The sequence below is a fragment of the Cetorhinus maximus genome, chromosome 12 (assembly GCF_964194155.1).
Source record: "Cetorhinus maximus chromosome 12, sCetMax3.hap1.1, whole genome shotgun sequence".
Classification (NCBI taxonomy): Eukaryota; Metazoa; Chordata; class Chondrichthyes; order Lamniformes; family Cetorhinidae; genus Cetorhinus; species Cetorhinus maximus.
The window spans coordinates 91,443,987-91,457,788 of NC_135890.1; the positions used below are offsets into that span (position 1 = coordinate 91,443,987).

A 13,802-nucleotide genomic window follows, 5' to 3' on the forward strand; every position below is an offset into this window, starting at 1 on the left:
TTAGTGGTGCTTGCTTTGTTTAATTTATCTTTATATGCAATAAAGTTTTTCTTTAAAACATGAAATCTTGTGGCATAGTTTTGTTGGCTAATTTCTGGGTGTTCTGATATTTTCTTTAAATGTTAAAGGTCCCTAACAGGATAGTAACAGTAGACTTGGCTGTGATGCTCTCATAACAGAATAGCTTGCTAACACCCATAGATGAAGCAGAGGAAATGTACTGGCATTTGGTAAATTCAGCTTTACACAAAGCCACAGCTTCAGAAAAAAATGTACATTATTTGAAGTCTACTTTGGAAAGCTCATATCTACAGTGAATAAGCCAACATAGTTTTACACAAAAATAAATAAATTTAGATTTGTTGCTTCCTTACCCATTTTCTAGTATAGGCTGAAGGCACATGTAGTTAATGATGATATGAAAAGTTTCAATCATTTTTTTCCTAGAGTGCGAGAGCCTCTTCCACAAGTCGTTCTGCAAACTGAAGAAAAAGATGCATTTACAACATTAATGGCTTTGGGGGCAGTGAAATGAGAAAGTCAGGCAGCTCGTAACACCTTCTGACTGACTTCTCTTGCATTAGTTCTTGCTTTACACAATAACATTTCTACTCCTCCTTTCAGGCCTCCATGAATGTTTACTATCAGTATATTTTGATAATCTTATGAGTCCGAATATTTCAAAAGTTGAGACAAAAACCGTGTGCCAGAGTGGGTCAGTGTACTAGAGGGGGGAGAAATATTTCCACTGGTTACTGAATTGGTAACTAAAGGGCATAGCCAGTAGGCATAAATTTAAAACTGCCACCAAAAGAACCAAGAGAGGGGCTAGAAGACTGTTTTTAAAACGCAGAGGCATGAGCTGAATTTTGCTACGGAGGCAGAGGCAGGTGGGCAGGGAAGTTCAGTTATTTGCACATCAGAATGGCTCCCTGACATTTTTCCACCTTCGGGCAGGTTTCCCAGGGGTGGACCGCTACAGGAATTGACAGCCCACTCTCAGGAGACAAGCAAGCAATTAGACCAATTAGGTCCCACTTAGGGGCTATTTTCAGAATTCGTTGGCATTTGCCTGGCGTCGGACCAGCCCCCAATGGAGTCTGGAAGCTAGCCGCAATGTGGAGGTGGCCTCCTGGGGGCAGGCTGGAAGGCCATCGGGACCTCTTCTCACTGGCCCAATGAATGAGCCACAAGTATGAAAGGCCACAGTTGCGGCCAAGCCATTTTTCTGGACCTTATTTCATTTTAAATTTTCAGCAGATTTCTGACACCCTCACGCTCACCTATCTGCCTCAGCAGTGCCCATTACTCCAGGTGGGGCTGCCAGCCGACCAGTGCTGCAGACCTTCTTATTGGGCCTCCCACCTCGCAAACCCACCCTCCATGCTTAATTGGACAGCAAACATGTAGGCAGCCAATTAGGAGCCCGCCACACAAAGTTGCAATGGCAGGTACCTTGACGACAAGTACGGCCCAGGGATCAACATATGGTCCCAATTTCGGGTTCCTGACACCAGCGGGAAAATTCAACCCATGGAATGCCCGACCAGAAACTGTAGTGGAAATGGGATTTTTTTTTGAAAAGCTATTATGGGTAAGTACATGAGAAAAATTAAAATGGTGCAGGTTAAGATGACAGCAATAGGGATAAGTGAATAGTTCCTTGGTAGAACTTGAATATTGGTGAAAAGAGAGAAATGTTGCCAAAGCTTTTCATTTTGCAATCATCAGGACAAACGCAAGATTGCCAAACTGCAAAATTTCAAACGATCACAACAATTTATACCACAGGGAAAAAGGACGCTGATTTGTTGGCAAGTCGACTCTGATTGGCCAAGGCGTTGTCTTGGAGAAAGCAACAGGGAACCATAGACTCCCAGTTGGGAGCCAGTGACAGCTGAACTCAGCCCAGCTTCCTGAACAGATACAGGCTCCTGGCATCACCTGAGACTAAAGGAAGCCGCATGTGATTAAATTTTCCACTTTTATTTTCAATGTTATTAACTTCTTGCGTTTGTCCTGATGTGCAAGACAAAAATCTTCGGCAACACATCTCCCTTTCAGCAATTCAAGTGAATAGTTCTCAGCAGAATGAGCTGAACAGCCAAGTTCTCTGCTGTAAAATTCTGTGGTTCTAGATTAATTTGTCAAGGAGTTCCACAAAGAATAGAGCATCGGAGAATTTCAGATTCTCCTCACTGCATGTTCAAGGAAAATAATGACTCAATGAAGTTTGAATAAATTAAACACCAGAAAGGGAGGAAATCCAAACCCAAGCAATTTTTTTAAACCTTCATGGAGTACATTTTACCTGGTTTCATCAAATCGTCTCTTTTTGATTGTATCTTCTAGTTCAGGAACAATTACTTCATAAAATGAGGCCAATCTGCAAGAAACAGTTTTCATGGAGAGGTAGCAGACAAAATTGCTTCAATATTAGTCATTCTTATTTAATTTTTCATTAAAAAAAAAATTTCTAAACTATTTTGGCTTGTATGTGCTAGTTAAAATGTTCTGTCCCTGCATTAAAATTAAACAGATAAAAATGTTGACGGTCCGCTGGTATCACAACACATTGATGTAATGTGCCAAGTCAAATCAACTAGAGCTACAAGGTGAGCCTTCCCTGACAGTTTTTTGTAAAATACATTTCCAAACTCAACTTGGTCATCTCCCCAAAAGAGGAAAGTAACAACCACCAATATCACAATAAAAAGCCAAAGTGAGCGGACCCACATTGTCACACAGTCAAAAGGTTTTGTTGTTTCAAAAGCAATACAAAAGAGAAGAATGGGAAGAAGTCATCGAACCACTTACAATTTTTGAGAGATGGGGCAAAATTCAGGAGGATACAACGATGAAGAAAAAGTAATCTACGTTGTTTACAATTAATGATGCCCTTATCATGCAGAACAGAAAAGCAATATTAAATGACATTTTAGTAGAACCAAAATCCAATTCAAGACATATGTTTTATAATATGCTTTCATACCTATGAATAAAGTCATGCTTTTGTATTGTCCTACTAGCTTCAGGAAAAATATCCAAGAATGCAAACAGCGTCGTACAGGTATCGCATAGATACAGCAAAATATCCTTAAATTCCTGGAAGAACAAAGACTTTGCCATTGCATTATTCATAAATACAAATCTAATTTGTTTAAAATACTAAAAAAAGCTGATATAAATTTCTAAAGTTTGAATAAGCTGCAAGTCTCGAAATAATGGCTTTTCTAACCCAGAATACACTTAATTAGTACTTTACATTTCTGGTTCCCACAACTTTTAATTTCCACACAAAATAGTGAGTGCAACCAAGCTCTGCTGTTTAATCAATAAATCTAAAGATCAGACAAACATGTACTCCCCAAAGTAAAACGTTAACACCAGCTCTTAAACCAAGTACTACATCACTACACCAATCATTTACACACATGGGCAATCAGGCAAAAGTTTATTGTAGCGAGGTGGTGGAACATGCTGGAAGAACTGGTATCAACATGTATTTTGGTGAATGTATTTATTTGTTCATTAGTTTACTAACTAGATAGCAGGATTTGATGAACTTTTTCCATGTAGATATTATAAAATAATTAAGATAGATCCCTCATGTTTCTGGAAGATCTACAACATCAATGCAAAACAAAAATGTACTCATGACAGAGCACTCCTCCAAAGCATACTGTAGTAAGTCTGTTGATAATAACAATGTGCCTCAGCACAGTGTAAGTGAGGATGCACATAACGGGAGAAACATTTAAAAATAATTAAGGCAAAGCTAAACTATCACTCTGTGTAGTGTTAGCAATATAGAAGAGTAATGTGTTTGGCTGTTTAAAATATCAACCAGATATAGTTGTTCTTCTTATCGTGTCCACAGACAGTCTATACATGGCCCAGCCAGAACTGGACACATTTTTGCGCCTTGTTGTTGAATTCGGCAAGATCTACAACAGTGCAGGGTTCCTCTAACGATAGACATTGCAGGAGATGTTGCATAGTCTGTGACTCAGTTCCACATACACAAGTTGTCGGGCAGGTTGTATATCCCCATTTACTTAGTGACACCTTTGAACGACCTACACCAGTCCTAAGTCTGTTAAGGCACTTCCAGGTTGCCCAGTTGCAATTAGCTCCAGGGGGAAGGCTTTCATCCGGTAATCAGATATAGTTAATTGCCTGTCAGGGGCTCTTTGTTCATTGAAAGTAAATGAAATATTTATTACTATAAAAAGCACTGAAGTTACTATACATTCATATAAAAATATATATAATAGAAGAGATTTTATGCTTTAATTCAGGAAATGAAAATAATTAACCAGAACTTTTTTTAAAGAAAAGATTTCTTTCTCACTTCCAGAGGTAAAGTTATCATATGCATGTTTTAGTTATGAAATGAAATAAAATCAACATCTTAATCTGAGCAGTACCTGTAGAGGCATATCCATGAGTGAAACTTTGGTTTGGGCATCAATCTTCTGAGGTCCATGGGAATGATTTTCCAATCTTAAGCCACACTTCTCACAAATACCACCGCATACCTAAAGACAAGGTGAGAAATTGATTTGAACTTTAAATTCACCAATATTGTTCGGTTATTTTAAGCATATATGACTGGACATTATTATATTTACACAGTTCATCATTTTTTATTTAGTGATTAACTTTGGTGCCTTTTCTGGTCTTCAAGGAGAGGGACGTCAGTGCTGAGGAGTGGACTGCTACTTTTGCACTCAAACATTCCAAAAGAAAGTACGACATAGGTTATTTAAAGTGAAGCTCTTGCCACATTGCCTCAGTAACCTGCCTAAACCCAACCTCGGAACAATCGCCCGTGGCATCAGCATGGCCTTTTCTCCATTCTGCAGAAAGAGATTGCTAATATTAAGCCTTACAACTCTCCCAGGACCAACCACATTTCTCTAGAAATAACAGTACTATTGGAAGGCTTGCTTATAACATCGCTAGTCAGGGGAGGCCTTAGGTGATAATGTACCTTCTGAATAGGTTGTGACACTTGCAAGGTATGTAATCAAGTGTTGATACGTGAGGAATTATTTTGTGCTGTGGACTGTGCCCTGTAAAAATTCAGGTGGGAATGTCCTACTTCACTTCACACATAATAGCTATAGTCAGCAGAGAGGTAATGCCTTCAATCAGGATTGGATGCAAACCCATGTTCCATAGGGAAGAGTAAAATGCTCTCTGCATTATCCATTCTTCTTGTTGTAACCATTTTTTACTTCTTGCTCATTTCAATTTTCATAAAAAAAACACATTTCCCTTAGCAATCTTCCAGATGCAAATATTTTCAGCTATTTTTCCTCCAGTTTTGTTGCTTTCATTATAAAAACTTACAAAAACCTCCCAAGCTACATTTATAGTGAAATAACCAAACACATCATGCACAAATCAGTTTTGTTACCTGAAGGATCGTGGGCACCGTTTCATTCAGATCATTAAAGTAATTTGGTTGCTGATTGAAAATGTTTCCTATGGATAAGAAGAAACACAATTAAAGTCCAAAGGAAACTTGCTGAAAATCATTTTTAATTTGATTCTTTTCAAAAATAAAATATAGTTTCTTTAGACTAACCAATCATCTTCTTAAGGAGAGCAGCATTTCCTTTTCCAAATATTACACACAAGTCAAAGATTTTTGGGATGTCAAAGAGAAAGCCATCATAGATTATTTCTCCAAAAGCTTCAGGTGTAATAAAGTGCTCCTATTAACAGAATAATATGAACAAAAATCTTGTAAAAAATGAAAAAAACTCCAAGGGTGCCTATTTGCAGCCACTTTACAAAATAGGGAGTAGAGCTCGTTAAGTCTCATCAAATTAGCTCTCCAATGACTAATATGACAGTCAAATCTTCAAATAACTTGATTTGTTTAAGTCTGAATGGTAAAATGTACTTGGTATCAAAAGCATTTAAAAACTAAAAATAAATAAATTGCATTGGGTTATATTTGTGACTTGCAGTTAATAGACTCTGCCCAATGAGGGTGCTCAAAAGCACATAAATTAATCCATTTCTAACCCAGATCTTTGTTCAAACTTTTCAGGAGTATCCCTCTCAATAGCTGTCTTCATTTTAAACTGACCAATTTCCCAAATGAAACAGTTCCAATGACACAAGGGAATTCCCAACGTAAGATAGTGCTATACATCTATCGTAGGAGCAGCAGTCATGGTTCTAATAAAGCTTAAATCCACTTGTGTTCCTTGAAACAGCTGCTGCTTCTTGCAGCTCAGGACCTCCAGCAGCTTACAGAGCTAAGTAGATCATGGGTCAATACGGAAAGTTAATGAGCAATCCTGATTTACTGTTTCTAGAACACTCAGATTGGTTGGGTTCTGTCGTCCATTAAGTAAATGAATATTGATTCACCTACAGAAGAGGACTGAAACATAAGCAAACAGAACTCATAAAATTCCTAGATATTGTGATAACCAAGAGGGTCTGTACTTGTGAAAAGCTGACGAATATCTTTCTTGAGAACAGTTTAACACGTGAGATTGGTGAATCTGCAATGTGAGGATTATAGGTACAAATCCAAATGGCATCATTCTATTGTACTGAGGTTGTGCTCCATTGCATTGTTCCTGTGTATTTGAATTAATAAGATAAAGACCGTCACAAATTAATTAGATTTCCTTGCCCTACCATTAACCAATAAACTTTGAAATTATGGAAAGAGCAGAAACTAGTTTGTAAATGTGGCTTCTTTTGCAGAGAGTCGATAACCTCTAAACAAGCTGCCAGCATGGATTTAATGGAAGCATTCAAAAGCAAGATGGACAAGTTCTGGAAAGTGGCTAATAGATCCGTATATATCCATATATACATATAAAAAGAAGTGTGTTATTCAAGATATACTTTGTGATCTCCCAGGAATTGTTTGATTGCCTTTCAGGGTCAGAGAGGAATTTTGCAGTGCCTCTTTTGAGCCAATTTAGATTAAAGTTTTTACTATTCTTTTCCTCCCTTAGGAAATTTTATGGCTGTAGAGGTGTAGAGCTGATGGTATTTTGAAGCTACACCATACCAGTACAGGACAGACTTGATGAACGAGCTAGTCTTTCATTTACATATTCATATTTGGGTGTGGATGGAAAGTTAACATGAGAGAGAATATACAAGTGCTAAATATGTACATCAGAAAATTGTGCAATGTAGTGAGGTGATAAGATGCTAAAATAAAGGCTTTTTGACATGCAACATGTTTTCAAAGTAATTATGTCTCTCAGATATAATGTGGGGAAATTTGTACTTCCACTGCAGTTATCTTAATGCATTCTAGAGTAGCATATTCACATCATGTACTCCTTAAGCTTTACTTGCCTAATCAGATAACTTCAGGTTTCATGCAAATATTTTGTTTCATTACCCAAGACAATTGATAATTGGCAATTACTCATTCCAGAATTTCTTCTGGATTTTTGCACCTAAAATTGCTAGTTGTTTACTTTATCCCTCATTTTGTTGATTTAGTTTATTAGGCTGGCTTTAAAAAAAGAGCTAAAACTGCTAGTTGAAATAATTTAAAAGAGAGCATGCAAATGATAAAAGCTGTTCAAAACTGACATTTCCAATTACTAGTTTTAAACAACCTAATTTAATCTAAGTTAACAACCTAAACAATGTAATATTGGTGAAGAATTCCATTAATCTCCATCCTGCTGTATTATCGTGAAATGGACAGTAAGTGCTTCTCACACAAACATACTGCTAAGGTGAAAAACGTATTTAGGTTTGGAAATGAATTTGTTAAGAATTGCACTTGCCTTCACAATTTGATTTGGAGAAACCCACTGTACTACTCATTGCTATTTAATCGCCTGTGGTGCTACTTTGGCCATTTGCTATTTAGATTTAGTTTTGCTCTAAATTGCCATGAGTTTTTTTTTATTCATTCATGGAATGCGGGAGTTGCTGGCTAGGCCAGCATTTATTGCCCATCCCTAATTCCCCTTGAGAAGGTGGTGAGCTGCCTTTCTCTACACATTTAAAACAGCATGCTTCAACATGTCAAAAAATCTATAAATCTGCTAATCATTTTGCAGTGTATTTTTCCTGACCTAGAAATTTGGAACCTAACAGACAGAAAAAAAACTTGGAAATCAGTGGGTAAATAGGCAATACAGTGAATGTTCAGACTGCAGCCTCATTGTAAAGCTTGTACTGTCCAATTAACCACAACGTAAGATTGTTATTCAGTGAAACCCTACTAGAAAGTAGCAAGTGGACATCAGGATCCTCAGGAATACCCCCAATGGTCAGATGACCTGCAGATACTTTCAAGATCACAAATGAATAAATAGCTGGAGGGTGCCCAGCAGCTGCAGAACTGTGCATTCACAAAATTGGCAAAAAAAAACTTGATTTTGCAAAAATGTGAGCTACTCAGCTGATTTTCCTTAAACTTCACTGAAACAGTCCATGATGTCACATTTATATTCAGTAGTGATAATACAGCCAAATAAACCTTCCATTAAAAAAATTATAGAAAAACAAATATCCTGGAGAGAAATCAAAATACAATACTTTGGACTCCTTGTGGGTGGACATCCTCAGATAGATCATAAAAACACTGCGATGGAGACGGTTTTGCATCTCTGCTATGGCTGGGTTTGGATTCACCAATTCATCATACTGCCGAGGTGTATAACGCAAGAAAGAGTCCAAGCATTTCTGCAGAGTTTCATCAAAAATAACCTAAAAGTGAAGAAAAAGGAATTTGGATTCTAATACAACAAAAAGTTTTACACTTTTGCCATCAACTTGTTCCATTACAAATCCTTATGTCCACATTTATAATGGAACTGGCTATGTAAACTTGCCACAATGATAATGCGCCCATTTCCCAGGGGATCTGTTGAAGAACCATCACTAATATTGGGCCTTAATTACAATCTGACAAGCTTCTAAAAACAATTTCCATTTATAGAGAAAAAAATCTTAAAATATGTAATTCTGAATAAACATAATTAAGTCTCACTCAAACTATTTAGAATTGTAGCAGGTTTGCAATAAACAATAAACCCATGTGAGTTTTCCAAGTAACTACACATCAACAGGGATCTGTTTGAATTTTAAAAAATCAAGAGATTGGGATCTTAATTTTGGGGATATTTATAAAATATTTGGTTCTTAAATCCAAAAGTTATTCAATGCATTTCCACCTTCCTTTTCTAAAGTTAGTTCTCGTTCATTTGACTAAAATTAGTGGAACCATGAAATCAAGTGAAACTTTTTGGAAACAACTTTGCTTAAACTCCAGTTTAAAATGTTATCTTATTCACGCTATTGTACATTCTGAAGGGAAGAAAGAAAATCAATGCTGCATAATTTTTTCTTAGAAATTGTGAAAAAAAAATCATCTTCTTCGACTTAACAGAATGCAATCTCATCATAGCTATCTAAGGTTATGCTACTCAGATACAACTCTTCTACATGTACACTTTACCAGTGTCTTGATCTGTAAATATTTAAAAATAATTGCAGTAATTCTTTCTCAAACTGGACTTTTCAAAGTGGCCATTTATTCAAGATCATCCAAGTAATCTCATGTTCAGCACAATATTTACCCTGTTTACCTAATAACCACTTTGATTTGTAGTTATGAGATGCAATGGATTGATCATTACTAGCCTTGTCACCTCAACAGAAGCAAATACTTAAAAGCCTACTGCAACATTTAAAAAGAGAACATTTACTTGCAAAATTACATGACCTGACACAGAAAGCGGATTTTAATACCTGACACCAAAATTTATCATGAGGAAGGGCTAGCAACCAATCCAGATCACCAGCAATGAAATTTGCACGCTCCAGAAATTCTTCCACCAGAACTAGTGTGCCATCTTGAGGTGGGGGCTTGTATAACACAAAGTAACGATCTTCTTTCCTGCTTGGATGCTTTTTTTTGGAGAAATAAAACAAACCTTAAGTGTTGGTATTGAATACAGGTTTAGATTTACAAAAATCATGAATATACAGATTTAATCGCTTGGCAGTACAGAGTTTGAATATTGCTGAAAAAAAGAGACATGCTATTGAAGCTTTTCATCTTGTACTCATCAGGACAGGTTCACAAGAATACTAAATCTCAAAGGGGAACAACAATTTATACTGCATGAGCAGAGGGTGCTGATTAGTAGAAGCATTGCCATGGAGAAACAGGGAACAGTTAACTGCCAAGCTGGTTTCATTTCAAACCAGGCAGGTCAACTCTGACTGATCACAGCATTATCATGGGGAATGAACCAAGGAATGGCTGTCCCCAAAACTTTTGTTTAGTTGAGAAAGGTGCAATGCATGGACACATTCTGTTTGCAAAGGACAAGGCCCTGTGTGCGAATATACGTAGCTTCTAGCATGCGTAAGTGAGCTATACTGTAAGCCCGACTGAGTCTTAAATTGGTTGTCGGTGTAATTCATAGCACAATCTAGAGTGTTTAGCAAGTGTTGTCCAATTGCAGAATCACATCTAATGTTTGACACCATATTCTGAGCAAGTTTTTCCATATACACGGTGATTGATTCCTTCACCTTTGCAAAGACCATACAGGACTTGCAATGCCGTGTCCATGTGCTCGTTCGACATTTCCAGCCTATTCACTAATGTACTGCTCAAGAAAGCTGCAGGCATTTGCACCACATTACTATATCATGGTGATGTAGGCATGCTGTCATTGTTTGACTCTGCATTCATTGTACTTATGAACTCAAAAGCTCAAGCAATGGAGTTCAATTTAACGACAGCACGTATGCCCAAATAGATGGTTTTTCTATGGGATCCTGTCTAGGCTCAGCTCTCACCAACATCTTTGTCAGGTTCCACAAGAAACATGTCTTCAATGGAATGACCCTAAACTCCTACCCCTTGCATATTTCTGATACACAGATGATACGTTTGCTATATTTGAAACTGCAGTTGCATGTAAGAAATTCCTTACACACTTTAATGGGCTCCATCCTGTGCTCAAATTAACCTTTGAAATGGAGTAGTCAAATAAACTGCCTTTCCATCAGTTAATGGGTTCTATACTATTCTCTACCGCAAGCCCACTTTCACTGGGCAATATGCACGTTGGAGTTCCTACAGTTCCACACATGACAAGATTGGCCTTATCGTAAATACAGCCCGAACCATTTGCTCACCATGCAAGCTGAATGCTGAAATAGAGCGCTTTGATGCATGATAAATGGCTACCCTGATCAGATCATTGCTTGTTGTAGATCGCGCAAACTCATGAATGGGCCTAAGGCTGCCACTTCGGTCCTGAAAAGTGCCCAGTTTATCTCAGATTACTCTGGAAGGGTAAGCTGTCTGAAAAATTTGAGCAACAGGTGAAGTTAGCCATTTCATGCAGCTAAAATGCAATATCAATACAAGTGGTACTCTCCACTAACAGGATGCTGCCATCAAGCCCAAAAAGATGTGCTGCCTATCACACAAATGAATAACGTGGTATATGAATTTCAGCGAAGGTATGTAGGCCTTGTGTCCCAAATGCTGGTGGATCGAATCAAACAGCATGTCCCTTCAGCTGTTCTCAACAAGTGCTGACCATACTCAACTAGCCCATGCTTGCAAAACTCAGAACATAGTGTCCAACATTAGATGTGATTCCGTGATTGGACAATACTTGCTAAACAATCTCGATTCTGCTATGAATTACACTGACAACCAATTTAAGATTATCGGTTGGGTTCATTCCCCATGGCAATGCATTGGCCAGAGTTGTACTGCCTGGTTTGAATTTAAACAAAAGCTTGGCAGTTAACTGTTCCCTAATGCATTCTCCATGACAACGCCTTTACCAATCAGAGTCCACTTGCCAACTAATCAGCACCCTGTGCTCATTCAGTATAAATTGTCGTTCCCGTTTGAGATTTGGTATTCTTACAAATTTGTTTTGATGAGTGCAAGATGAAAAGCTTCGACAGCATGTCTCTTCTCTGAGCAATGCTCAATATATAGATTTTATTAAATGCATTACCCTGCAGATCTTATTTGCTTAGCTTATTATGCTTCAGTAATAAAACATTTTATAAGTCTCCTCAGCTACCACACTCTCACTACTGCTCTTTAACAAGCTCCTAAAAGTTGTTTTGAAGAAGTGATCTTGAAGAAGAGTCATATGGACTCGAAACGTTAGCTCTGTTTCTCCCTACACAGGTGCTGCCAGACCTGCTGAGTTTTTCCAGCATTTTCTGTTTTTATTTCTAAAAGTTGCTTATTGGACAGTTCAATACTTTTCCCCATTGTCCCAGTTAGAAATCATCCCTTTTCTGGGCTGATTGAATAATGCACTTTTAAATCAGAGTACAAAATGTCATGCCAATGGGTTATGAGAAAAAGGAAACAAAAATCAGTGGAAAAAGGTACCGAAAAACTATGTATCATTTATCAGAAACAGTCCACACAATGAGAACAACTTAGCAATTAAACTGAATTTTAAAAATTTGTAGATAAATTAGTGGCAATATTCAATTTGGCAGTGCCTCTAGCAATGGGTTAATGCTGTTATTTCTGGAACAAACATAGGGATAAATTATTGAAACATTGGGCAGTATATTACGGGGTGGTGCATTGCTGGATACCAACCCACCCCGCAGTCATAATGTGCTGCAGGTGATAAACAGGCAGTAGTGGGGGGCTTCCGTCCCTCACTGGGGAAGAAGTCCCGCCCATGGGAGCTGCCGGCTAATCGGGTTGGCTGGCAGCTCCAGCAGCGCCAAGAGCGCATTAGTAGCTGCTGCCGGGACTGCAAACAGGTCCAAGAGGGCGGTCCAGGGATCTCCAAATCAGGTGAGTCCCGAGTCTTCGGTGGGGAGGGTTTGGGCAATTTAAGGAGATGGGTGGGGGTGGGGGTGGTGTGTTTTATAGAGCTGGAGGGTAGGAAGAGAGGGAGGGTTCTATCTTAGGGGGGCTACCTCCCCCACGATGTGCAAAGGGCACCCCCTGAAGATAGCACCCCACCTTCCTTCCCAGCACCTTCCTTCCCACCCTTTGAAAAAGTTCTTTTAAAAAATGGCCTGCCTACTCCCACCCAACTGCCCATGCAACTGTGAGCATCTGCCCTACTTTACGTGCCCCCCACCCCACCGGCCGCAAACACACCCAGCAGGGGCACATAAAATCTAGTCCATTATATTGATGTTTATTTAAAAAAATCCTTTGATAACTGATAAACAATAAATTAGATTTGCTCAAGCATCAAAATGCTTTTGGGTTGAATTTGATCATACAAACTTTTGTTACACACCTTTACAAATATATTTTTATTGTGGTGTGTTTGATGGGTAGCTATCCTAACCACGGCTGTGGGAAAAATATATCCTAAAATCTACTCTGTAATAGAATAGAAATGACAAAAAAACCTATTGAATAGTCACACACTCATACATGTGAATGTTTTTATTGTTTTCCTAGAAATTTAAAAGTGGATTTTACAGTCTATCAGTTACATGGGGCAAAGGAAGGAAAACTTACCAGAGAAAGCTGGCGCCTTGACACATCAGAGTAACTAAGGAATACCATTGACAGAAACCATATAATACACACAAAACAGAGGCAGGAAAATAATTCTCTCTATTACAGGCTGTAAATTCAAGTAAAGGTTGTGTCAGCACGGTCACTTTATTCTCTAATTAATGAGAAGAATTTAATAATGTTAGATATTTCTTTCCTTGAGACTTATTAATGAACCACAAAGGTTCTGGGTTCAAGTCTCACACCAGGATTTGAAAACAATCTAGGCTGATACTCTAGTGCAGTACTGAGGGAG

At 38.1% G+C, this 13,802-nt stretch overlaps 1 protein-coding gene across 2 annotated transcripts in view; it reads right to left on the reverse strand.

The window, feature by feature from the left end:
* Positions 1-13,802, reverse strand: part of ascc2 (activating signal cointegrator 1 complex subunit 2) — a 61,920-nt gene that overhangs the window by 38,638 nt on the left and 9,480 nt on the right. For both annotated transcript variants that reach the window (XM_078554097.1, XM_078554096.1), the window contains 8 exons: positions 9,766-9,924; positions 8,551-8,721; positions 5,597-5,726; positions 5,426-5,493; positions 4,431-4,541; positions 2,993-3,105; positions 2,312-2,386; positions 375-482 (listed from right to left, as the gene is read on the reverse strand). In XM_078554097.1, coding sequence (XP_078410223.1) covers positions 375-482; positions 2,312-2,386; positions 2,993-3,105; positions 4,431-4,541; positions 5,426-5,493; positions 5,597-5,726; positions 8,551-8,721; positions 9,766-9,924 — 935 coding nt within the window. The remainder of the gene's footprint in view (positions 1-374; positions 483-2,311; positions 2,387-2,992; positions 3,106-4,430; positions 4,542-5,425; positions 5,494-5,596; positions 5,727-8,550; positions 8,722-9,765; positions 9,925-13,802) is intronic.